This window comes from Petaurus breviceps, unplaced genomic scaffold (assembly GCF_028583685.1).
Source record: "Petaurus breviceps papuanus isolate PSGF00001 unplaced genomic scaffold, PetGlider_PUasm1.0 90925, whole genome shotgun sequence".
NCBI lineage: Eukaryota > Metazoa > Chordata > Mammalia > Diprotodontia > Petauridae > Petaurus > Petaurus breviceps.
This window is the reverse complement of record NW_027187380.1, coordinates 32,920,253-32,947,619: the sequence shown is the minus strand read 5'-3', so window position 1 is coordinate 32,947,619 and position 27,367 is coordinate 32,920,253. Positions and strand designations below refer to the sequence as shown.

Below are 27,367 nucleotides of genomic sequence, written 5' to 3'. Positions count from 1 at the left end.
AAATTGAAGGAGATTCTCAGTTCCCACTAGGCTTCTGGTTAAAGAGCTAATTTTTTAGGAGGGCAGTCAGGGTTAATGACTTGCCCAAGGTCACAGGGCTAGTTTTTGTGTTAAGCATCTGAGGTCAGATTTGAACTCAGGTCCTCCTGACTCCAGGGCCAGTGCTCTATTCACTGCACCACCTAGCCGCCCCCTAAAGAGCTCATTTTTAATGGAAGCTAGTGATTGATTCTAAAAGGTAAGTTAAGGATTCAGTACTTTCCATGTATAAGACATTATATTAGATAATAAGGATATAAAGATAGATTCCTGTCCTCAAGTAACTTCTAATATAGTAGGTAGCAGAATTGAATAAAATGCAACTTAGAACATTAATTGCATAAGTACAAAGTGCTATGAGATTAGATGAAAAGAGAGATAATTTCACCTGTGATCTACATAAAGGAGGTAATATTTGAACTAGGACCTGAAGGATTGGTAGGATTTTAGCCAATAGAAATGGTAGAAAGAACATTCTAAAGCATAGAGGATTAAATAGATAAAGATGAAAAGATGGGAGAAATTCAAGACATTTGGGATGATAAGTAGGGCAGTTTGACTAGAGTATAAAGTTTATTGAGATATGATTGAAAAGTTAGTTTTAAGCTGTATTATGGAAGACAATGAGTTCTAAGGTAATGACTTTGGACTGTTTGGAAGGCAATCAATAATCGTTGGAAACAGATCTAGAAAGATCAGTCTATAAACAGTTTTGGGGTCTTAAGAGGAGGAAAGCTTGGGGAGGAGGAGAGGAAAAGGGAAGAAGATGGAAAAATCAGGTAGGAGGTAATTGCTGCTCTAGAGCCTTCAATAACTACTTATTGCCTGAGGACTTTAAAATGGTAGACTGTGATTAGACAGGGATCACAAAAGTAACAGGGTGTGGGAGTTAGCTAGTCATGGCAGTAATCAGATGAATATGATGTTCTCAGAGTTACTCATTCACTAAACATTAAGTGCCAGGGACTGTGCTAAGCTCTGAGGATAGTAAAAGAGACCATAGACAGTCCTTGCCTTTAAGGAGCTCACAATCTAAGTGCGGAGACAACAAGCAAATATATACAAACAAGCTATATGCAGGATAAATAGGAAATAATGGAGAAGAAAGGCACTAAAAATTGAGAGAAGTTTGGAAAGACTTCCTGCAGAAGATAGAATTTTAGTTGGGACTTAAAGAAAGCCACTAGACAAGATGAAGAAAGGAGGGCATTCCTGGGAAGAGGGAGAGAGGAAATTCCAGGAATTGAGAGATGGAATGTTTTTGTTAGTGGACCAGTGAGTCCAGTGTCAGGCATGTGCAAGATATGCAAGGCCTTAAGAACCCCATCTGTTTTCCTGTGTTTTGTTTGGTATTAAAAACAATTAAGTATATTAGTAGGAATGAAGATTGGATTACTGTCTCTAATCTGTGGAAGGAGCAGGGGAATAAGCATTTATTTTGATCCTTTGATATTATTCAGGTATTTGAAATGCTGTCATTTGGTCTGTAGTGTTTTCTCTACTTTTCATTCTCTTGAGTTTATATAGAAAAGTTGTTTGATAGGATCTTTTTTTCTATTTTAGCAAATAGTTTATATCTTATATAATATATATGTTATGTAATTGTTCTTTGAATGTTTGATAGAATTCAGTTGCAAATTCATCTGGTTTTGAGATTTTTTTCTTTGAGAGTTGATTTATATGGCTTGTTTGATCATTTTTAAAATGGGTTATTTAAATTTTTACTTGTTCTGTAAGTTTAGGTATTTCATATTTCTATAAATATTTAACCATGTCATTGAACTCACCATTTGACAAGGAATCAAAGAATATAGTTTTAATAATTATTTCATCTTCATTTGTTGTGCATCTCTTTCTGTTCAAGGTCTTTGAATTTTCTTCTTCCTGAAATCTTGGGTAATTTCAGTCCTTTTTTCCACCTTATTTTCCCTGTCACTCCCTTCTGACTGCTTTGTTTCTGATTGTGGTTTCCTTAGTGGCTGGTTCTCAAATAGTCTTAGCTTCCTTCCATGCTAAACAGTTTATGAAGGGTTCATAAACCTAGGTCTCTGCCCCAACAGACTTTGGGGTGGTCAATACTGGTAGAATGCTACAGTCCCCAACCCCACACAAGGTGTTGGTGTCCTGTTCTGGTGTCCTATCCTGGTATCTATTCCAGCTTCCTCTATTCCTTAGTTCTTTGGCCTGGAACTTTGTTGTGGTATTGCTGTTGGGTTGTGGCTTTTGGCTGATTTTTGCTTCTGAGGGGCTGTGGCTGCCAGGCTATTTGTTGTAGTTAGGGCAGATTTTTGTAGCCTGGAGCCATGGCACTAGAAAGGGGAGAGGTTACCTGGGAGAGGGAGTGGGTACCTAGATATGGGGTGGGGTTGGGGGTTTTTTGTGTTTTGTTTTTGTTTTTTTTGTAAGATTAGGTTGCATCCTTGGATCGGCAATGTGGTAAGTTAAGGGAGGGGTCCTGAGCAAGCTCAGGCTAATTTAGTTAAAAATTTTTTAACCTTCTTTTAGGTTCTAGATAGCCTAGACCATGGAGACAACTAAAATTGCTTTATAATTTGTTTTGAATAGGTTTGAGAGATCATGGGGATCAGAGAAAATGTCTAGTCCTTCATCTTATTACTCATGTGACCCAGAAATCCCTACTGAATAGGTGCTTAATAAATGTTTGTTTGCTTCCTCTTTTTTGGTTGTATACCAAAACTTACAGACCTGTTTTCTCTTTTGTTGGTGAAAGTGTTTGGAGATATAGAATGGGGGAAACCCTGAAGACTTCTTTGGTTCTGCCCCAGAAGTTTGGATATGTTGTCTCACATTCCTGACATTTTCTTTCATTACATTTGTTAATTATTCTTGACCCATCAATTCTTTTAGGAGTAGATTAGTCTCATTTAAATTTTAGTTTTTCTGCTACTGCTCTTTATTAGATATAATTTTTATCGTGTTGTGGTTTTCTGCATTTGCTTGTAAGGTTTTTATAGTATATAGACAGTTTTCACAGTGGCACCACACACTGCATGGATCTTGTTGTTGTTGTTCCCATTCAGTAATTGTCAGGGATCTGTCATATCTAGGTTTTCTAAAATTCTATTTTTGGGGCATCAACTTCCATTTCATTTATCTTTCTTGTTAGATTTTGTTAGATTTGACATGTCTAATGCTTTTTTTTTTGTTAGGTCTGTATAATTTTACTATTTATTTCTTCCTGTAAATCAGTTAACTTTTCTTTGGTTATTCAGATCCATAATGACATTCAGTACTTATACTATTTAATTGTTTATGGTTCCCTAAGCATGATATAATTTCTCTGTTGTTCATGATTGCTAACCCTGCATTTCTTAATTTACCTGAAGTACTGTAGATTACCTGCCCCTTATCTTTACTCTGAATTTTTGTGGTTCAAGTGCTTTTCTTGTAAACATGATATTGTTGAATTCTGCTACTTTACCACTTCCAATATCTTCATCAGTTTTATGAGTGAGTATTCGATTTACACTCATGGCTGTGATTGTTAATTGGGTATTTCTTTGTATTCTATCCCCTTAAGTTTTGTCCTTCTCTTTTCAAAGAAGAACTAGTTATTGAAAGAGGAGTGTAATCCACTTGTAATATTGAAGCTATCTCTATTTCTGTTCCATTGTCCTTCTCTTAGCCTCAGTCAGAGCCAGATTACAGGCTCTTTTTCTTTCTTTCCTTTTATCTCCCTCTTCATAATCTATTGGAATTGTTATCTTATTCCTGATTTCTCTCCCAAGTCTGTTTTCTACTCTTAAACCCCACCTTTACCCAGTTCCCATCCATTTCCTTAAGTTTAATGAGTTTAATATATTTCTACACCGCACTTGAAGGATGGGGGGAATATGTGTTCAGGAATGAACAGTTGTCTTCCTTTTAACTGTTCAAATAAAAATGAGTTCCCCAGTAATCTTTGAGATGTGCCCATTCCCCACCTCTGCTTCCATGTTTTATAGTCTTCTCATACACCTCATTTATTTGAAGCAGTAAATTCTACCCTTTTTTCTTCTCTAACAGGTTCCCTTTTCCTTTGCTTTCCTTTTTTACACCCATCAAAACAAAACAAAACAATCTCCAGGTCCTCTTGTCTCTCTAACCCTTGAAGACACTAGGGTTAGAGTTCGATACTTGTTTTCTTACCACTGCTTGCTCCCTTTCTCTTGTGTAGTGTTTTTTCATTTAGTTTGGAAAAAAATTTTTTGGTCCATTCTTAAGATTTCGTTGGCATAGGAAGCTCCTGGTAAGGAAATTCTCTCTACCAATGCAGGTTGTAACTGCTTTGCAACTTAATCTTAAGAGAATTGCCTGGAATACTGAGAAATTTAGTTACTTGCCCAGAATTATTTATCCAGTTTGTGTCAAAAATGGAACTTGAGCTTATATTTCTGATTCAGAGATGAGGGATCTCATCACTACATCTTGGTCTTCTCCTAGTGTTGTTAATTTGACATTATACATTATAATTTTTATCAAAGCACTTAGATGATCTGGTGATAGTGGTTACAGTAAAAACTGTAGTTCATAAACTAGGTGATGTTGTCTGGTTAGTCTTGACTTTGTTGTGGTTAAAAAAAATGGATAAAATTTTCCTTATAATGGAATACATGAAATACTGTTGTACCTGGCCCCATTCTTTTCCCTCCCCCAACCAGCTCTCTTTCACAGAAGTGGGCAGGCTGCTGGGTTTAGCTCCTCCTAAGGAGACTTGGCACAGGCAGGAGTTTCAAAATGTGTACTGACCAATCACTGATTTTAGTCTCTGCAAGTTCCTGCTTACATAATACCTAACCATTGGCCGTGTGGGTTGCCTTTAAAAGCTAAGGCTGTGCCTGGGTTCTGGTGCTGAATGACTTGGGGAGGGGCCCAGTCAGCCATGGTGCCAATAAAGCGTTCACTTCTAAATTGTTCCTTGGGTCTTGCCCGTGTTTTGGGTACAACAATACTAAGATTACTATTATCATTTCAGTGCATAAGATGTGAACTGCACATGTATCATCTATTTGCCTTCCAGAATATCTTTTAGCTACACTTTAGAGAAGTTTTAAAACACATTTTGTTCAATTAGTTTGCTTTGTCTTTCAAAATAATGCTGTTAGATATTTTTCAATTGATAGTTACAAAAGCTTTCTTTAAGTACATTGAACTCTGTTTTGTTTGGTTAATTATCTTTTTAGCAGATCTAGGACAAATTGTAAAGAGTATTTAAGTTTGTAGTTTGAAGTTTTCTTAGTAATTTAATCTTGGATTTGGGAGAGATACAAAGAGCATAATTGTGTGTGATTTTCTTAATCCTTGGGGAAAATGACCTTTGGCATATGAAAATCTTAACGTCCACATCTAGTTTATGATGAGTATCTCTTATTGGTCCTTACAAATGAAAAGAGACATCAAACAGCTGTTTTGCGCATTAGTTAAACAGAAGATGGGTGACTGAGTAAGTTAACTGGTTTAAATATAGCATTTAGTTCATATATTTGATAATTCCTTTTTGTGACTAAATTGGAAAAGGAATTAAAACACTTGTCATAATGTTAGACTATTCATGGCCTGTTTTGCATTAGTTTGGAAACAGTTATTCTGGAAGGGCCTTTAGTACTAAAATGTTTGTTTTGCATTGTCATACTTTGACTATCAGAAAATGCTTTTGAAAGCATACCACATTTGCATTCTGACTGTTTTGCATTGTTTCTTAAACTTAAAATAAGTTGCTTAGATATTTTTTCCTATGAGTCCAGGTCTTATGGTACAAATCAGGCCTGAACAACTTACAGCCTACAGGTGCATACAATCCTTGGGCTGCTTGTGACATGCCAAAGGATTTCCTCTACATATAAAGGATATTTTCCCCTACATTTTTCATGAGCTGCCCCAAATCCGTTGGCTGCCGTAATAGTAAAGCTTCATCAATCTGACTTATTCAAAATAGTATGTAATTTGAAATACATAAGTTGTTTCTCAGTTGTTTCTAGTTGACTGAATGTACTATTGTTTTATGAATGAGAATAATAATACTAGCTAGTATTATAGTGCTTTAAAATTTGTAAAGCACTTTATAAGTATTATTTCATTTTATTCTCACAATAATCCTGGGAGGTAGGTGCCATTATTACTTTACAGATTAGGAAACAGTGGCTTGCCCATGGTTATATCTAGTATCTGACATCATAAGTGCCACTTAGCTACTGAATAATCTGAACCAGGATAATTTAGTCTTTTCCCATCCCGCTTTCTTCCCTGCCCTTCCCCCCATAATACCCTGCCTCTGTCAGATATTTCAAATAAACAACTTTGGATACCTGCACATAAAAGTAGAGAGGGGATTTGAATGTATTTTTTATATATAACCTCCAGGGGATATGGGTATTTTTACATCTAGCCTCCAAGGTTCATGTCTAATACTAAAATTTATAATGTAATAATATATTTTACATATATATAATTTATAAAATAAGATAAAATTTATTATACTAAATAAATGATTGTACATAGTTATTTGACTGCATAGTTACTATTTACATTGAATGCCATGAAAAAGACTCCTCTCCAGGTTAACTAAGACAAATGAAGACAGTTGTATTGGAGTTATAATCATTATCAAATCCAGATTCTAATATAACTCAAACTCTTTTCTTAAGGGGAGAACTGCAAACAGTCTCAACATATCTTTTTCCCTATTTGAAAAAGAAGAAAAAAAGGATCATTTTCTCCCCTAAAAAAAAACTTGACTTCCTGAGCTATTGCCCCCCAACCCCACCTTTTAAATCCTCAGGAGAAGCTGGTGAGTGTGTAATATGAACTGTCATGTGCTAAATTGTAAAAGGATAAGCAGGGTGGTAAGAAGAAACTCAGTAAATAATCTTTTACTAAATACTTGAAATAAAGGATTATACAGTCAAGTAAAACTTGCCTGGCTGCCAATATAATCTTCAAGTACTAACTTTACCATTTCTGCCCTTGATCAAAACCTTCCATGATTAATAGGAAATAATGCTTTTAGGATCAAATGCAACCCTCCCACCCCCTTACCCTGCCCCAACCTGGCATTTTTAGTTCTTCTCAACTCTGGCTTCAGCAAACTTTAATGACCTTATTATTCCTCTTTTTGCACTCTGTATTTCAGCTAAACAAGACTAGTTAGCTCTTCTGAACTGGCCAGCCTTTGAATCTTCGTACAGTTTTCCAGTTTCTGGAATATACCCCCTTTTCATACCCTTAGAACCCTTGACTTCCTTCATGGTTCAGCTCAGATGGCATCTCATCTTGACGTTAATCAAACATTCATTAAGAACCTAATATTATTAAGTGTCAGGGACTGTGCTAAGTGCTGGAAATGCAAAAAGAAGCAAAAGATGGTCCTTACCCTCAAAGAGCTCACAATCTAATGGGAGAGACAAGCAAACAGACAAGCTATATATACAAGATAAATGGGAAGTAGTTAAATAGGAAAGGCACTAGAATTAAGAAGGATTGAAAAAGGCAGGTTTCATGTAGAAGATGAGGTTATAATTGGGGCTTAAAAAACAACAACAATGAAGCTAGTATTTGGAGATGAAGGAGAGCATTCCAGGTTTGGAGCACTGCCAGAGAAAATCCCTGAAGCTGAGATCTTATTAAACCTCCCAGTTGCTATGCCCCATCCTCAAATTCTTGTGCACTTATCTGAGTATACATTGTATCCCTCCAGTAGAATTCAAGTTTGTCGAGGGCAAGAATTCTTTCAGTTTTGTCTTTGTATGTCCACCACCTAACACAGTGTCTTCTCTTTAGTGGGCTTTTAAATGAATTTTTGTTTGCATTTAATTGAATCCTATTCTCTTTATCTACCTGGAATTCCCCACCAAACACCTTCTCTAAATTTCAAATTTCATATGATAAGTATATATGATTTCTTGTGATCTTTTTGTTTCAGAGGATAATAGATTTAGAACTGAAAGGGAAATTCAGTCCCCTTTGTTTTCTAGGTAAGAAAACTGAGTCATAGTTTGTCACACAGGTGGGCTTTGGCAGAACAAGGATTTGAAACTAGGTCCTCACACTCAAAATCTTTGTACTCTACCATATTTTCAAAATTGTAATCATATTCTAGCTTTTGAAAGAATTTATCTGTTATCTTGAACTTTGTAACTCTTTCATTGCTATACAGCTTTCAAAAATTTTTGTGTTTTCTTCCCAAGTAGACTCTAAGCTCTTTAAGATTATCCTATACTACTTTGTATTCCTTCCTCCCGATTACTCCCTAGCCCCTGGCACAGTGCTTAACACTAGGCACATACTTTTTATTTGATAATAAATCATTAAGCAAGACCTTATGGAAAAAGACAATAGGCTGGAAGCAATCGCAGTTCTTCTCCAATATTCTGCACATGTTTTAAACTTTATTTTCATTTTAAAACTGTTTTTTGGAATATTTGTAGCTATTTAAAAGCATTAGGAACTCAATTTTATTAAGGTCTGAGACAGTGTTGTTCACTGCTATCAGTAATGACTATCAGTACTATCAATAAAAGGAGCCCCTTGTATTTATAGTTAACTAATTTTGGATCTGATCACACACTGTTCAGTTTTAAGCTGTGCTTCCTTAAGTTGCACTGCTTCTAAATGGATCTGCCTAGCAGAATGAAGCATTATAACCATTAAATTTTAAGCTGACAACTTTACTAAAATGTGGTTTTCTTCACAGCAGAATCTTGGCTTTTAATATGTCAAAATTACATATGCTTTAAAGTCTGGTTAAAGAACTAATATCAAGTTCCCAAATTACAGGCTAATAAAACCCTATCTCTTTTGAAAGAAGAGTGGGAGTAGAGTCATAGGTAGAAATACATATAATTATCCACATAATTAACCAAAACATGGGTTTACTTTTAGTGACAAATCTAAATTATTTTAGAACTAAGACCCAAAAGTTTTAGTTCTGCTATTGAGACATCTGATATGTTAAATGGAGTGAGAATAATACAAAATAGAATTGGAAGATTACAACAAATTTTCCAAAATTGATTTTATGTCTGAAAGGGATCTTATGTAATACATACTCTTACACGGAATACACTTCAAGTTCTGCATGTAGAGATCTGGAGTGGGAGGTGAGGAGGACAAGATTGAGCTGCATAGAAATGAGGGAGCAGGTTTGTTCAGTAGCAGCAGCAGCAGGAGATTCAGTATTATCGGAATGGGGAGAATAAAAGAGAAGCAAGCGTGTATAACAGTACATTGAGGGGGGGCGGCCAGGTGGCACAGCGAGTAAGAGCACCGGCCCCAGAGTCGGGATGACTTGGCATCGAATCTGGGCTCAGACACTTAGCACCCACCCAGAAATAACTGGCCATGTAACCTTGAGCAAGTTACTTACCCCAATTGCTTTTGGAAAAAAAAAAAACAGTACATTGAGGAATAAGTCTAAGTAAAGTATTAATGGATGGGGAGAGGTTCATTGAGGGAGGTGGGTGATTTTAGGTGGTTTAGTTTCATCCCCCAATGCCCCGTTTCATTTTAAATGTTATTATTGTATCCTTCTTCAAGGCTTCAGATGGTCTGCCTTACAGCATGGAAGTGCAGTATGATCCAGGAAGTCTGGAAGTCAGGTCAGGAGGCAGGAAATAGGAGCTGTTGATGTCTGTCTCATGGGAAAATTATTTTTTTTTAAATAAACTTTTTAGGGGCGGCTACTTGGCACGGTGAGTAAGAGTGCTGGCCCCTGAGTCGGAAGACCTGAGTTCGGTTCTGGCCTCAGACACTTAACATCCACACAAAAAAACTAGCCGTATAACCTTGGGCAAGTTACTTAACCCCAATTGCCCTCCAAAAGGCAAAATAAATAAATAAAGATAAACTTTTTATTGATATCTTCTGTTCTTTTTTTGCATCATAGATAACCCCAGTTATCTCCAGTATCCTTCCCTATCTCTTCCCAGAGAGTTATCCCCTATAACAATTAGTATATTTTATTTTATTTTTTGGAGGAGGGAAGGAAAGGCAATTGGGGTTGTGACTTGCCCCAGGTGACACAGTTAAGTATCAAGTATCTGAGGTTGGATTTGAACTCAGGTCCTCCTGACTCTAGGGCCAGTGCTGTATTCACTGCGCCACCTAGCTTCCCCAGTTAGTATATTTTAAAGACAAAAAAAGGAGGAAAAAAAATCATCACAACTGATCAGTACATTAAGAAAGTCTGAAAACATAAACATGTGCAATATGTAATATCTGTGGACCTCCCACCTCTGCAAAGGGAAGAGTTTGGATTATCCTCTCATCTCTTAATATTTTTTATAATTCTTTATAATTTTGTTACATTCACTTTTTTTTTGAGGTTACACTTAACATTGTTGGTGTTCTTGTGTATATTGGTTTTTTGTCTCTGCTTACTTCAATCAATATCAGTTCATGTGGATCTTTCTGTGCTATATTCATTATATACTTCATTTCTTACGGTAATATTCCATTAAATTTCTATACTACACTTTGTTTAGCCATTCCTCTCATGGGAGAATTCTTAATTTAAAAGATAGGGAGATATAAAAAGACAAAAAGATAATTTTGACTACATAAAATTAAGTGCTTTTATGTGAATGAAATAAATGTAAATAATTTAGAAGAGAAAATATAGAATATGGAGTAATAGTTGCATGAAATATCACTGTCATAAAATTGAAGTCATCTGAAATATTCATGGAATCAAACATGTGTGTATCACCAAGAGTCATTCCCCCAAAATTTGAAAACTATTAAGTCATTGCATAAAAACATATTCCAAGTAACTAATAGTAAGAAAAAGGTAAAATAAAGGGAATAGTCAGTGCTAGAGGAGCTGTGGGAAGACAAGCACACCGATGCATTGATGGTGAAATTGTGAAGTGGTCCAAGCATTCTGGATTTGTTTATAACTATGTGACTAGGTGGCTCAATGGATAGAGGGCTGGACCTGGACCTGAGTTTAAATGTGGCTTCAGGCTGTATGACAAGTCACTTAACTTCTATTTGCCTTGGAAGCAGCTTAGTGGATGGAGTATTGTGCCTTTAAGTCAGGGAGACCTGAGTACAAATCTGGCCGCAGACACTTACTAACTGTGTGACCTGGGGCAAGTCACTTAATCCTGTTTGCCTCAGTTTTTTCATCTGTTAAATGAATTGAAAAAGGAGATGGCAAACCACTCCAGTAGCTTTGCCAAGAAAACCAAATGCCAAAATGCCAAGAAAGCATTGGTCCATGGGGTCACAAAGAGTTGGACATGACTGAACAACTGAAAAACAATGCAAGAAAAATGATTAAACCCTTTATCCTTTGACCCAGAATCCTCCTGATTACTGGATTTATATCTTCAAGGAAATCAAAGTCAGGAACAATGGTACAATATATACAAAAATATTCAGAGCAATGCTCTTTATGGTAGGAAGGAAACAAAGTAAGTATCCATTGATTGAGAAATGACTTTAAAAAAAACTATGACATATGAATAATGCAATAAGAAATGAGCAATATGCAGACTTAAAAGGAACATTAAGATCTATAAACTGATACAGAATAAAGCAACAGAAGCAAGAAAATAATATACACAATGACTCCAACAATCTAAATGAATAGAGCTGTAAAAAAGAAGTTTCATTTTGAATAACAGAAAAAGCAGTGAAATTCCTGAACAAGAGATAATGAAACCTGCTATCAAACACTGCTACTGTGCCTGATATTTCTGCTTAACCTTTTTTTTTCCCCCTCAGAAGATATATTCAATCCAGAAAGAGGTAGGTGTAAGGACAAAAGGTATCCATAAAACCTTGTGGGGGTTTTTTTTAATAGTTAAAAAGGTTCCAGGATAGAAATTCTTAACTTGTGGTCCATGGATTTGTTTTTAGAACTATTTTGATAAGTATTTTAATATATTTGGTTTCCTTTATGATAATATTTATTTTATGCATTCAAAAATATTATGCTGAGAGGGGATCATTGGCTTCACTAGGCTGCCAAAGGAATCCATGAATAATTATATGCATGTGTGTACATGTGTGTGTATACATACAATATACATATATGTAGTGTTTTTCTTTAATAAAAGTTTTAATTATAAAGTCTGAAATGAACATATACATGTGTGATGCCATTGCCAGATTTCTGGAGTTAATTTCGACATTTATTGAAGTTCCATTCTGCCAGACTGCTTTTTTTATTAGTTTCTTTTATCCTTTCTCCATTTGTAGGCCTATGAAAGGAGATTTCCTACGTGTCCTCTGATTCCAATGTTTGTACACAGTGACACTGTGAATGAATATAAGAGTGATGATGAGGCTATTCATGTTATTGAACGACGCTGTAAACTGGATATAGATGCACCCAGACTATTGAAAAAGGTATTACTAAAGAATATACGTATTTATCAGCACCATGTGTAACTTTTACCAAAATTGAACATGTATTTAGCGCTGAGAAGTTGAAAATAAATGTAAAAAGGCAGAAATACCCATTCTTTACAGATCAAAACACAATAAAATAGTAATAGATTTAGGGAGCACAGACAAAAGACATAGGCCTACTCATTTCTAAACTATTTAGAGAACTGAGTAAAATTTATAAGAATTCCCCAGTTTATAAATGGTCAAAGGATATGAACAGGCATTTTCCAGGAGAAGAAATTAAAGCTATCTATAGTCATATGAAAAAATGCTCTAAATCACTATTGATTAGAGAGATGCAAATCAACTCTGAGATTACCACATCATCTCTGTCAGATTGGCTAACATGAAAAAACAGAAAAATGATAAATGTTGGAGAAGATGTGGGAAAGTTGGAATACTAATTCATTGTTGGTGGAACTGAGCTAATCCAGCTATTCTGGAGAGCAATTTGAAACAATGCTTGGGCTATAAAAATGTGCATACCCTTTGACCCAGCAATGTCACTTCTAGGGCTATATCCCAAAGATATCATAAAAATGTGAAAAGGCATGTGTACAAAAATATTTATAGCTCTTTTTGTGGTGGCCAAGAACTAGAAATCCATCAATTGGAGAATGACTGAACAAATTGTGGTATATGAATGTAATGGAATACTATTGTGTTTTAAGAAATGATGAACAGGCAAACTTCAGAAAATCCTGGAAAGACTTATATAAATTGTTGCTGAGTGAAGTGAGCAGAACCAGGAGAACATTGTTCACAGAAACAGCCATGATAACTGATCTTGATAAACTTAACTTTTCTCAGCAATGCAAGAACCTAAAACAATTCCAAAGAACTCATGATGGAAAATGCCATCCACATCCAGAGAAAGAACTGTGGAGTTTGAGTACAGAGCAAAGCAGACTATTTTCTTTTTTGTTTTGTTTTTTTTTTCTTTTTTATGGTTTCTCCCATTCATTATAATTCTTCTGTGCAATATGACTAATGTGAAAATGTGTTTAATAAGAATGTATGTATAGAGCCCATATCAGATTGCATGCCATCTTGGGGTGAGAGGGGGAGAAAATTTAAAACTTATGGAAGTGAATGTTAAAAATTAAAAATAAATAAATTGGTAAAAAAGAAAAGAAAGAACATTTTGTATAACTGGAAAAAAAAGACATAAGCCTAAATTGAAACTTAATGAAATAAATGCTAAATGAAACAGATTAAAAAAAGAATATTATAAATAATAATCATGTGAAAGAATAATGATGAGACAGTATGCCAAAGTTTCTCAGAAGAAAAAATCATCTCTAAAAGCCTATATTAACAAAGTATAAAAAGATAAGCTAAATGAACTAAATACACATTTTTAAAAATGGATTCTCAATAAATAAACCTAGGATAAGTACAAAAGAAGAAATCTTAAAAATTAGGAGAAAATTATGAATTAGAAACCATAAAGACTATGTACCCAAGGAACAAAACTAAAAGTCAGTTCTTTGAAAAAACTAAGTGTAATTAAAAGGAGAATAGAAAGTCATATCAACAAAAGAAAAAACAAACAAGATGAAATCACAGTAAAAACTAGAAAAAATAAAAGAATTATCTAAACCTATTATAAGTAGTTATATGTGAACAAAACTGAAAATACAAAGGAAATAAAGGATTATATATCTATACTAACAAGAGACTAAATAGAGATCCAGCGTAATCTTAGCTCTAAAAAGGAAATAGAATTACCATTTGGTGCAGGGGAAAAAAATTCCCAGTTCTTGGTGGATTTACAGGAGAATCAAACTATTTTCTTTTTTAAGGAGGCAAGGCAAGGCAATTGGGGTTAAGTGAGGTGCCCAAGGTCACACAGCTACCGTGTTTCCCCGATAACAAGACACTGTCTTATTAATTTTTTTGGACAGAAAAACACCAGAGGGCTTATTTTCAGGGGAGGGCTTATTTTAATGAACATTGACAGCAATTTTAATAAACAGGTAAATGTGAACAAAAAAATGTACCTTTATTCAATAAGCAAATCACTGGGGAAGAACAGGATGACGCGCTCACTGCTGCAGCTCTGATTGGATGCAGCTCGGAGCGTGGCGTGCGTTTCATGGGGGGGAGACGGTGCATACAGAGGGTAGTAATGTAGCGTGTAGCTCAGGGGATCACCTTCACTACAGCAGCAATCTCAATAGGGCTTATTTTCGGGGGAGGGCTTATTTTAGAGGAATCTTACACAGTAAGGGGAGGGCTTATTTTCGGGATAGGTCTTATTATCGGGGAAACACGGTAGTCAGTGTTAAATGTTTGAGCTTGTATTTGAACTCAGGTCCTCCTGACTCCAGGACTGGTACTCTATACACTGTACCACCTAGCTGGCCCAAGAATAAAGCTTTTAAAGAATAATTAATCACTATGCTACGCAAACCATTCTAAAAATTGAACAAGAAAGCACTCCACCAAACCCACTGTACAAGACAAATATAAGCATAATACATAAATCAGGGAGAAATAAAGCAAAAAAGGAACATAATAGACTAATATCATTAATGAATAGTGATTTAAAATTTTTTAAAAATAAAATCCTGACATTAATAATTTCTCCAAGAAATCATTAATTATGACTAGGTTGGATTGTACTAGTGATGTAAAGATGGTTCAGTAATCAGCGTAATTACTCATATTAAAAACAAAACATCTAAAACCAGAATTATCATAATTCAGATTTAGAAAAGTCTGACAAAGTGCAACACTCATTGATTCTAAAAACCTTACAAAATATAGACATAGAGGACTCTTGCAAAAAAAAATAAATATGAGCAATATCCACCAAAAAGCAAAAATATATACGATGGGGATATGCTTGAAACCTGCCCTTATTGAGAGTAAAAGGAAGGATATCTCTTCTATTCACTGCTATTTTAAATAGTTCTAATGATGCTAGAAATAGTGATAAGATGAAAAATTTAAGGTTTAAATAGGCAAAGAGGTGACAGAATATCCCTATTTGCTTATGATGTAATAGTTTACTTAAAATGTTCTGGGGAATCATTAAATTAACAAAATGAGAAAATAGCTTCAATTAAGTTACAGTCTGCAAAATAAGCCAATACACCTCAATAGCATTTCTATATAATAAGTTCAAGAGGCAAAATGAATTCTGTAAGATATTTGGGAATAAGAGGCACTTAATCATTGTATGGTTTCAATTACAAAATGCTTCTTAAAGAACAACTTAAATAGCTAGATGAATATTCAGTGCTCATGTCTGAGTTGTGCCATCATATAAGTTATAATAGTTAACCTATGATTTTAATACTCTTATCAGTCACACTACCAAAGAGATACTTTACAGAGCTAGATAAAATAGTAATGAAATTCATTTGGAAGAGCAAAAGTTCTAGAATATCCAGGGAAATAATGAAAAAATTCCACAATAAATTAAAAATAGTTATATTATCTTAAAATTAATTGAGTATGTTGTTAAAAAATTGGAAGAGAAGCAGATCATATACCATTCAGAGGTAAGGGTGGGGACTGCATTCTTAAACAATGGACAATTAATAAAAAATAAAATTGATAGTTTTGATTATATGAAATTGAAGAGCTTCTGCACAAACAAAATTAATGTATTGAAAATCAGAAGGGAAGCAATTGTCTGGGATCTTTGGATCAAATCTCTGACAAGAATTTGGTATTTAGGAAAGGCTAGGTGGTGCAGTGAATAAAGCACCGGCTCTGGAGTGAGAAGGGACCTGAGTTCAAATTCAGCCTCAGCACTTAACAACTTACTAGCCATGTGACCTTGGGCAAGTCACTTAACCCCAATTGCCCCTCCCCCCAAAAAAAGAATTTGGTATCTAAGATAAAGAAGCAACAAATAAAGAATTACATTCTGTTAACAACCATATTAAAGAATGCTCCAAATTGCTACTAATAAATGAAATACAAATCAAAACAATCCCCAAGTTTTACTTTATACCCAGCAATTTTACAAATATCACAGAAGATTGGAATAGTCAGTGTTGGGTTGTGGGAAGATGGGTACACTACTGCATTGTTGGTGGAGTTGCGAATATGTACAACCACTTTGGAAAGCAGATTGGAATTATGTAAATAAAGTGGCTAAAATGTCCATCAGCTTTGACCCAAAGATTCCATTGCTAGGTCTATACCCCAAAGAAGTTACTGACAAAATGGAAGGGTCCATATGCACTAAAATATTTACAGAAGCATATTTTTTCAGTTACAAAGAACTGGGAACAAAATAGTTATTGGCTAAACAAATTGTGGCATTTAAATGTAATAGAATATATAATGCAAAAAAAATTATTAACGTTATAAATATAGAGAAGTATGGAAAGACTTACGTGAACTGATACAAAATGACACAGCTAGGAAAATGATATACACAGTTACTGTATAAAATAAAACAACTATAACTATATAAAACAATAAAAAATGAATTTTGAAAAACTATAAAGAACAAGCCTGCCCTCAAACAAAAGATATGATGAGATAGTTGATCCTCCTTCTTTGTAAAGCGGTGTTTTATGGGTACACTGCAATGTATATAATATCATTTTGGGGGGCAGGAGATGCATTGGTAGGTTTTGCTAAATTTTCTTCCTTTGCCTTTTAAAAAAAATCCCTTTGTTATAATGTGTGACTCTTTCAGATGAGGGAGTGGGAAGAATACAGATTAAAATCTAAGTGATGTAAAAACAAATGCAATCAGTAAAAATCTATTTTAAGAAGAAAAATAAGAAATAAATGCCTCACTCCATACCCACTGAGATAGCTAGTACATTTTAACTGCCACTGATACAAATTTTATATCTTTTTAGATTGCAGGAGTTGATTATGTTTACTTTGTTCAGAAAAATTCATTAAACCGCCGGGAACGGACTTTGCATATAGAGGCTCATAATGAAACATTTTCCAACAGAGTCATCATTAACGAGTACTGCTGTTACACAGTGAGTAATCTGGAATGACAGAGAAGAGTCCTGTTAGGCATTTAGTATTATGTGGCCCCAGCAATACTGTGTTGACAGATTGGCCTCTCCTAGTGTGTTTTATTTATCACCAGAAACAAATGAGAATATTCCACTGAATTACTAAGGATGTGATAGCTTATCTTTGCTTTTAAACAATCCTATTTCTCATTCTCTTGAGCAACTCTCCTATCAAGAACTTAATTATTGTCATTCATGAGTTCCATTTAGTAGGGGGTTGAACCTAGTTTAGCAATAATATAGTTCTTAATGGATTACTGTTGTGAGAAGTGTATTTCCCTAGTAATACTCTCCTATAAAGTATCACTTTGATTCTGACTCCATTTTTGCTTTCCAAAAATACCTGTAGGGGAGCTATGGATAATTTTTTAACATATGAGTTATAACTGAAGAAGACAGTACCAAGAACTTTTCTTTATAGTTAGTATGCCCTTAATATGTTTCTTGAATTGAATTCAGTTTTAATTTCTAACTTAAATGCAAAATAATACTCAGAATATTTTTTTAATTTAGAAATTAAAAAATTATTTGGGCCTTTTATGATTTTGAACCAGGTTTTATAATTTTTCTATATAATTTTAAGAGGAATAATAGGTATTCTAGTTATTTATACTTCATGCTTTCATTACTTTGGGTTACATATAATTTGAATAGCCTATATGATGTCACTTGCCAAAATAGTTAATTTGAATGCTTTCTCCCTTGCTTTCAGGTTCACCCTGACAATGAAGACTGGACCTGTTTTGAACAATCTGCAAGTCTGGATATTAAATCTTTCTTTGGTTTTGAAAGCACTGTGGAAAAGATTGCAATGAAACAGTATACCAGCAACATTAAAAAAGTAAGGCTTGGCATGGGATTTACAGGGAAAAAAGGCTATCTCTCTGAGGTGGTCTCAGTTGGCATTTTCTCCTGAGGGTGGGCTAGATTAGGAATTTCCTGATAAGCTACTTAATGGAACTCAGAAGACTTAAGATCATGTGAAAGTGAGTGGCAAGTATAAGTAGTTAATGGAAATAGACAGCCCATTTTATTTTCTGTCCCATTAAAATCCTCTAATAGTGCTGGGAAAGGAGCATGACATTCATAGCCTGCTTGGAGACTGACTAGATTCATTTTTAAGATCTAGTGTGTTGGAGAATTATTAAATGGTTTTATAAGAACTACGTCAGATCACTGAAGTATAACCTTATCTTCTCTAGAAGGCCCTGTCTGCTAAAATTTTATATATAACAACATAAAAGATAAGGACTTTTGTTTTTATGGTGTGTCTGTCAATGGGAAATTATTGAATGCTAAATAGGCTTATTTATGTTTTGTTTCTTTCATTGTGGCTTGATTTGGTACACCAAGTCAAGGCAACAAGCAATGTTTGTAATTGGTTGGGTAGGAAAATCCTGCCCACTTGGGCTAGACTTACTTCTTAGAGGCAATATAATATAGTGGAAAGCGTCTAGGATCCTAGATAATAGACTTGGAAGGGACTTTGGAGGTCTTCTCTTCTGAAACTGAGGCCCAGAGAAGTTAAGTGACTTGTCCAAAATTATACATGTGCTGAGCTGAGAATCAAACCTAGGTACTCTGACTTTAAATCTGTGTTCTTTCCATTACACTATGAATCCCAATGTGTTAGACTTGAGTTCAAGAAAGTCTTAGGTTTGAATTATGCCTCTTAACATTTACTAGCTGAGCCACCATAGGCAAACCACTTAAGCTCTTTGTGCCCCATTTTCTTTTTCTTTTTTTTTTTTTTTAAAGCAATCAGGGTTAAGTAACTTGCTCAAGGTTACACACTGGGTGTGGTGCTAAGTATCTGAGCCAGGATTTGATCCCCAGGTCATCCTGACACTGGGGCCGGTGCTCTTACTCACTGAGCCACCTGGCCGCCCCTAAGCAATTGGGGTTAAGTAACTTGCTCAAGTTTACACGGCCAGGTGTTTCTGGGTGGGTGCTAAGTGTCTGAGCCCAGATTTGATCCCAGGTCATCCCAATACTGGGGCCGGTGTTCTTACTCGCTGTGCTACCTGGCCGCCCCACCCCATTTTCTTAATATATAAAATTTGGACTTTGGACTAGATAATGTTCAAGGTTCCTTTCACCCCTCAACCTACATTTCTGTGATTTTTTTTTTTACTATATCATACTATCTCTAGATACTAAATCTAACCTGAGTGGATAGGATTTTCCTGCCTAGTAGCATACCTACCTCACAGGCCTGCCTGAATATTAAATGAAATAATAATATATATATAAAACACATAATAAACTTAAAGTGCCATGCAAATATAAGTTATCATTGTTACTTGGAAGACACAGGTCTTTTCCAGAAAGAAGGAGTTAAAAACAAAGATAATAGATGGTTTAAGATACTATTCCTCCATTTTGATTTGTGGTATTCATTTTTAATAACATGTTTTAAAAAACCTTTGAGAAATGGATAATTTACAATATTATAAATTCCCTTGTCATAAACTAAGATTTTGTTTTAAAGGGAAAAGAAATCATTGAATATTACCTGCATCAGTTAGAGGAAGAGGGCATCACATTTGTGCCCCGCTGGACTCCTCCAGTCTCATGCTGCTCAAAGAAAACTTCATCTTGCAGTAAACAACCAGTGTCAGCTGCTATTAGCATACCAGCTACACCACCAAAGGAAGGATTGAGTAATGAAATTCTTAACTCTAACAGTTCATCTGAACTTGTGGTTGGGACACCTGATGGTAAGATGTTTTATTCCTAATATAGTTCTTATTTTATTTCAAGAATTGAAGAGTTGGAAGTCACCCAAAGGGCAATGGAGAAGGGTATTATGGGAATGAGTAGGAGTGCATCTCATTACCAACAAAGAATTATAAAGAAGCAGAATTGTAAAGGATGTCACCAGAGAGCTTTGTGACCTGAAGAGGAGGTAGCATAGTCATCTGTGAGGGAGATAACTGATAGATCGATGATGTGCTCCATTGGTATTCATGCACTGTCAAGAGGAAAGCTGGCCCTTATAGAGGACCTAAGGAAAGATATGGATAATTGTTGCATCGATGAGGTTTTTCACAATTGGAAGGAATATGTACATCCAAGTGTTGTTCTATGTTACATATTTATTAAGGAAAAAAAAGCTAGTAGAAAACTGGCACTTAGAGGATAATCCCATTAAAAGTGATAAAAGGCCTAGTTACTTTATCTATTGCAATTTCTTTGGGAAATTTGACTATTACTTGATTATATGATGGACTTTGGAGTAGTGCATGTCCCCAAATCTAGTGAAGCAAAATCCTGAGTGACTGATTAGTTTTATTGCTTTTTTTCTAGAATAGAGAATGCATATAGTATGATATAGTGGGAAGGATGCTTGATTTGGAGTCAGAGAACCTGAGTTCAAATCCTGGTTCTGTGCCTTACTATCTGTGTGATCTTAGAAAATCACTTAACCTCCATTTCCTCATCTCTAAGTTTTTTTTTGGATACATATCTGTGATCTTACAGTCCTTCATTACCTTCATTTCCCAATGTATCCCTCGATGCAGTAATCTATCCCTTTTTAACAAAGACTGTCAAAGAGAGGGAAAAACTTTTGAGCAAAATTAATCACCCTATCGACTGACAGTGCAATGCTTCATGCCCCTACTTTTCTCCCCCTGTACCTATAAAGAAAGGAGATCCATTCCTGTATTTCTTCTTTAAGGCCAACCTTGGTCTTTAAGATTACACAATATTTAAATTTACTTTTTTTGTTGTTCTTTGTGTTTACTTGTAGCCATTATATATATTCTCATGATTCTGTTTATTTCATGTTGTATTCGTTTCTGTAAGTGTTCCCACAGTTCTCTGTATTATTATTTATTGTTTCTAATGGCACAGAGTAATATTTTATTACATTCATATACCATAGGGTGTTAGCCATTCCCAGATGGGCATCTGCTTTATTTCCAGTTTTTTGGACTCCTCATGGAGTCTAACTCCTTGTGGTATCTAACAGTGGGTATCTCAGGGTTAAAGGATATGGACTTCTAGATACTTTCTTAGCATAGTTCCAGTTTGTTTTATAAAGTGACTGGACCTTTTCACAATTCCACCAGTAGACTGTTAAAACAGTGTTTGCCTCTTCACAACCCCTCTATCATTGACTTTTCTACATTTTGTTATCTTTGCTGTTTTGTTAGGTAAAATAACATAAATAACTCTTTAAGATTTGAAAGTGCTTTACATACATTATCTCATTTGAGCCTTAAAACAACCCTGTGAAGCAGTTACTGTAGGTATTATCCCTATTTTACAAATAAGAAAACTGGGGCTTAAAATAAATTAAGTAACTTGCCTATGATATCACAGCTAGTAGTACAAATCAGAGGTAGAATTTGAACCCAGGTCTTGCTGAATTAAAATTGATTGCCCAACTTAGTATGTCACATAATTATATCACCTTTTCTAACATGAATACCATCTAGCTGAAAATTTTCTTTCCCTCAAGTTTCTCTGGAACGTTTTTTATCTCTTTGGTCTTTACCATATGCCGCCTTGTGGCATATGTATTTGATATATATTATCTTTATCCCTTGTCCTCTATTCCCAAGTAGAATATAAGTTCCTGGAGGGCAAAGAATTAATTTTTTTAATCTTAGTGTTCCCCAGTGATTGCCAGGTACCTAATTAGGTATTTGACAAATATTTGTGGAGTCATATAAGCAGTATTGAATAGCAAAGGATTGATAAAAGTTTTGAATCTACTGCTCTATAGGAAGACCAAAATTAAATTTTTTTCTTGCCCAAAAGTATTTGGGGTCTTCCATCTAAATTAATAAAGTTGTATAAATTATTTGTTTCAGACAAATTGGATGCAGACTACATCAAAAGGTATCTGGGTGATTTGACTCCACTACAAGAAAGCTGCCTGATCAGACTCCGACAGTGGCTCCAGGAAACCCATAAGGGCAAAGTAAGGAATGAGTAATAGAGTCGAAATTCCCAGTGTGTTAAAGCAAACCTAAAAAAATGTATAATAATTTAATTCGGGGAACTTAGCTTTAAAGAACACATATTGCCAACTATCAATCCTTAAATCTGAAAGTGGTTAGATCAGTATTTATTTCATGTAGTACTGAAACGCTTTGGGACAAAGCATGCTTTGATGTTTTCCTGTATATAATTTGTCATGCTTCTTATCTAAAACCTATTACAGAAAATTTCCGTAACATAAAAAAAGATCCAACCACTAAGTGAAAATAATAGCCTTATTTAGCACTTTATAGCTTTTTAAATAATTAATAGTTTTTGAACTCTAATTTAGGCTTCTTTGAGAATTTTCATCATGTGTTTTTTAGCATTAAAAATAAAGCATCTTTAATGTTTTAAAAATTATGCAGTTAAAATTTAGTAGTATCTTTGACTACTACTACTTTTACTAAATCCTCTACTTAGTACTTATGTGGTCACTTTGAAAAGACTGAATTATCCTTCAAGTTTTCTACAGTTCCATTCCTCTTCTTATAAAGATTTGGAACTCTACAGCAACTTATATATTTATAGAAAATGGGAGGAGCTCAACTTTGTTTATATAGGTACAACCACCAAGAGAAGATAGACATTCCATGAAACTGGTGTACTGTTCAATCACATCCCATACCAGAGATCAGCTATTTGGCCTGTGTTGTCATTTGTCTTATAAACCTGGTACTACTTACCTATCACTGATATATTGAATATTTTGGAGGATTTAAACAGTGATAGGGAATTAACTTAACATGTTCATCCTATCAATAGTGATACATTTCAGTAAGATGATTCACTAGGAGTGGAAGTACAGTAAGGGATCAGGAGAGCAAAGCAAGCTAGTTCATATGTAAATCACCCCACAGACTTTAACACATTTTCCATCTATAAAAACTAGCAGCAGGATATGCCAGTGAAGGTTTCTATGGGATTGGTATTATTTATCTGGCCATGAAATACTTGCTATTTTAGAGGCTGTGTCTTATGTTCTACTAAAACCAAAATGAAATAAGAAAAAGAAGCATTCAGTGATACTAATTCTTATTTTCTTAAGTGATTTATATAAGGGAGCTCATTTTTCCTAATGATAGTTCTATGCTAGTCCAGTCTGTGGAAATTAGGTGTAAGTAAGAGGCAGAAATGGTTCTAAAGTCTGATTCTCTTTGCATATATTTTTTAACATTGACTAGAATCTTCTTTTTCTTTGTAGATCCCCAAAGATGAGCATATATTACGTTTCCTCCGTGCTCGTGACTTCAATATTGACAAAGCTAGAGAAATCATGTGTCAGTCATTAACCTGGAGAAAGCAGCACCAAGTGGATTACATTCTTGATACATGGAACCCTCCCCAAGTACTTCAAGATTACTATGCAGGAGGGTGGCATCACCATGACAAAGGTATGGGCTATATGATATTCTTATTACAGAGTTTAAATCTTAAGCATGAGCACAGTACATCCATTGTTATATCCCTTCATAAATCCAATGAAAGACTAGCCTTCTGTAGAGCAAGTGACACTTTTGATGTGTGTATGTTGGTAGTCCTAACTTTGAATATCCAGCAGTTTAATCCAGTTTGTAAAACACATGTTTTTTCCTGTTTCCCCAAAACTAGTATATACCAGCCTATCATACTCTTTTGCCTAAGAGCATAGTTTAAAAAATGAAATTAATAGTTAGGACATAAAACTATATTTACGCTGATCTAGTTCCACTGATTTAGTTTGTTTTCAGGTAAATGATTTTATTTCTGTTGTCAATTTACTTCTCAGTTAAATGGGGGTTATTTTGTACAATTTAATAAAACTGCATTATTACAGTTCTCAACACAGCTTTTCATCCAGCATAATTCTTGTCCATTTCTTTCCATAACTCTTCTTTGGAAGATCCATTCAGTGTTCTGGAGACCTTCAAACACTAGTTCTTTAAGTATTTCTTTTTTTTTAACTCAATGACATCTCCAGTGAAATCAGTAGAACTATAAACAAAGTAGGAAAAAAAGGAAAAAGATAGGAAAAGACTAAGCTTTTTACCCATATTTCATTTTTCACAGTTCTTACTTGCACCCTATCCTAGAATAAAAATTATATGTCAGAGAGTTAATTTTAAATTTAATACTTCATTTAGGAAGGTTGTAACCTAGTATCACAATGCTTTAAGAACTTAAGTCCACAAAGATAAATTCTCAAAGAGAGAAAGTTGGGGGGGCAGCTAGGTGGTGCAGTGAATAGAGCATGGGTCCTGGAGTCAGGTAGAACCTGAGTTCAAATACGGCCTCAGACGATTCACCCTTAAAAGCTGTGTGAATTTGGGCAAGTCCCTTAACCTCAGTTGCCCTGCCCTCCCCCCTCCAAAAAGCAACAACAACAAAAAAAGAGGAAGTCACAGGAAAGTTAGCACTATTGCTTCTGTAAGGGTTTTACTCCTGCCACAAAAGTAATAAAATTCACCTTAATTAGACATATTTTTAGTCTTTTTCTCATTTTAACAGCTTAGGAAGTAGAAGCCTAGAGTGGTCCAAGATTACTGAATGAGTTAATGTTAAGAGCCTGGAACTAGAATGTAAGACATCTCATACCTAGTCCAGGGCTCATTAACTAATGCTGAAATGATTTGGGACAAAATGTGCCATGATGTTTTCCTATGTATAATTTGCCATGTTTCTTGTGTAAAATCTTTTACAGAAAATTTCCATAGCATAAAAATGATCCAGCCACTAAGTTAGAATAGTAGTCCTTTTCAGCAGTTCATAGCTTTTTTTTTTCATTTTTCAAATGCTTTATTAACTTCTGATTTACATTAATTTCCACCAGATTTTAAGTTACAAATTTTCTCCCTGTTTTTTCCCTACCCACCACCCCAAAATGGCAATCCCACAGGATATCCCCTCCTCCAATCTGCTCTCTCCCATATCTTCTCCCATACCCCCTTCAACTTTTCCAGTAGGGCATGGTGGATCTCTATGCCCCAGTGCCTGTATATCTTATTTCCCAATTACATGTAAAATAGTATTAATAATAATATATATATATATATGTATATATAATTTTAAACATTTGATTTTAAAACTTTGAATTCCAGATTCATTCCCTTCCTCCCTTGTCACCCACCCTTACTGGGAAGATAAGCAGTTCAGTATAGGTTGTACATGTGTAATTAATGCAAAACATTAACATAGTAGATAATATTGTAAAAGACTGACTATATTTCCCTCCCTCCTATCCCACCTCCCACTTGTTCTATTCTCTACTTTGATCCCATCCCTTTTCAAAAGTGAGTGCTTCTAACTTCCCTCTCCCCCAGCCTGCCCTCCCTTCCATCATCCCCTCTCTCATTCCCTTTCCCCTTCTCTCCTGTAGGGGAGATACCCTATTTAGTGTGTATGTCATTTCCTCCCCAAGCCAAATTCAATGAGAATAAGGTTGATCTATTCCCTTTTGCCTTCCTATTCTTCTTCTCCATTGTAACCCTTTTCCCTCGCCTCTTCTATGTGAGATAGTTTACCCCATTCTGTCTCTTCCTATCTCCTCTCATTATATTCCTCTCACCTCTTAATTTCACCTTTTAAGTATCATCCCTTCCTATTAAATTGGTCCTGTGCCCTCTATCTATGTATACCTGTAAGCATATATACACACATTCACATATGTATTCAAACACTCATATACCCTCCAATATAGACATATATGTATATATTTCTATTCAACTATTTTCATACTGAGAAAAGTTTCATCAGTTACAATTATCATTTTTCCATGTAGGAATATTAATAGTTCAACTTTGATAAGCTGCTTATGATTTCTTTTCCCTGTTTACTTTCTTATGCTTCTCTTGCTTCTTGTATCTGAATGCTAGATTTTCTCTTCAACTCTGGTTTTTTCATCAAGAATGCTTGAAAGTCCTTTATTGCACTGAATGACCATATTTTCCCTGAAACATAATACTCAGTTTTGCTGGGTAGGAAATTCTTGGTTTTAATCCCAGCTCCTTTGCCCTCTGAAATATCATATTCTAGGCCCTTCAACCCTTCAGTGTAGAAGCTGTCAGATCCTGTGTTATCCTCATTGTGTTTCCACAATATTCAAATTGTTTCTTCCTGGCTGCTTGTAATATTCTCCTCTTTGCCTTTTTGAGCCTCTTTTGCCGTTTGAGTTAGTCCATTTTTTAAGGTAGTATTTTCCTCAGTCAGGCTGTTGACTCTCATTTCGTAATTTTCTTGCATCGTTCTCATTTCTCTTCCCAATTTTTCCTCCACTTCTCTTATCTGCTTCTTAAGGTCCTCTATGGCCTGTAACCAGCTCATATTTTCCTTTGAAGCTTTTGGTGCAGGAGTTCTGACTTCACTGTCTGCCTCCTTTTTCATGCTTTAATCCTTTTTGTCCCCAAAATAGGAGTCTAATATTGTATTCTTCTGTTTGTTTTGTTTCCTTTGCCTGGTCATGCCACCCCTCAGTCACTTGACCCCTGGGGCTTTTTGCCACAGTAGGACTCTGCCACCAGACAGGGGAGCTTCTGTCCCAATTGCTGGGGTTTTCTCAGCTGCTGGAGATATTAGTTGGGTGCCCTCTCTGAGGCCTCCCCACGCTCTGGCAAGCTGGACACACACCCCAGGACCTCTACCCTAGACTGCAATCCAGATCCAAGCAGGTTAAAACAAGAGCGATTACCCCTCAGACTGGTCGCTTGGTCCCCCTACAGTCTGCAGGCCAGAATCTGAAGCTGCAATGTGGTGCAGGCAGTCGGGGTTCCTCAGCAGCTTCTCACCCTGGGGGCAAAACGCACTCCCAACTACTGGTCCCAAAGTCCACACTGCACTGACCTCTCACTTTGTCCTTTGCATCTATGTGTTGATAAATCTGGAAACGGCCATAGCTGCTGGTGATCTGGAGTCCCTTCAGCCAGCGGCTGGTCAGGCCTGCACTGGGGCTAAAACCTCCAGCT

General features: G+C 35.4%; 1 protein-coding gene across 1 annotated transcript in view; it reads left to right on the top strand.

Moving 5' to 3' along the window:
• Positions 1–27,367, top strand: part of SEC14L1 (SEC14 like lipid binding 1) — a 107,961-nt gene that overhangs the window by 40,555 nt on the left and 40,039 nt on the right. Inside the window, exons 3-8 of the mRNA XM_069076749.1 lie at positions 12,241–12,390; positions 17,268–17,399; positions 18,151–18,279; positions 19,930–20,158; positions 22,262–22,371; positions 23,635–23,824. Of these exons, the coding sequence (XP_068932850.1) occupies positions 12,241–12,390; positions 17,268–17,399; positions 18,151–18,279; positions 19,930–20,158; positions 22,262–22,371; positions 23,635–23,824 (940 nt within the window). The remainder of the gene's footprint in view (positions 1–12,240; positions 12,391–17,267; positions 17,400–18,150; positions 18,280–19,929; positions 20,159–22,261; positions 22,372–23,634; positions 23,825–27,367) is intronic.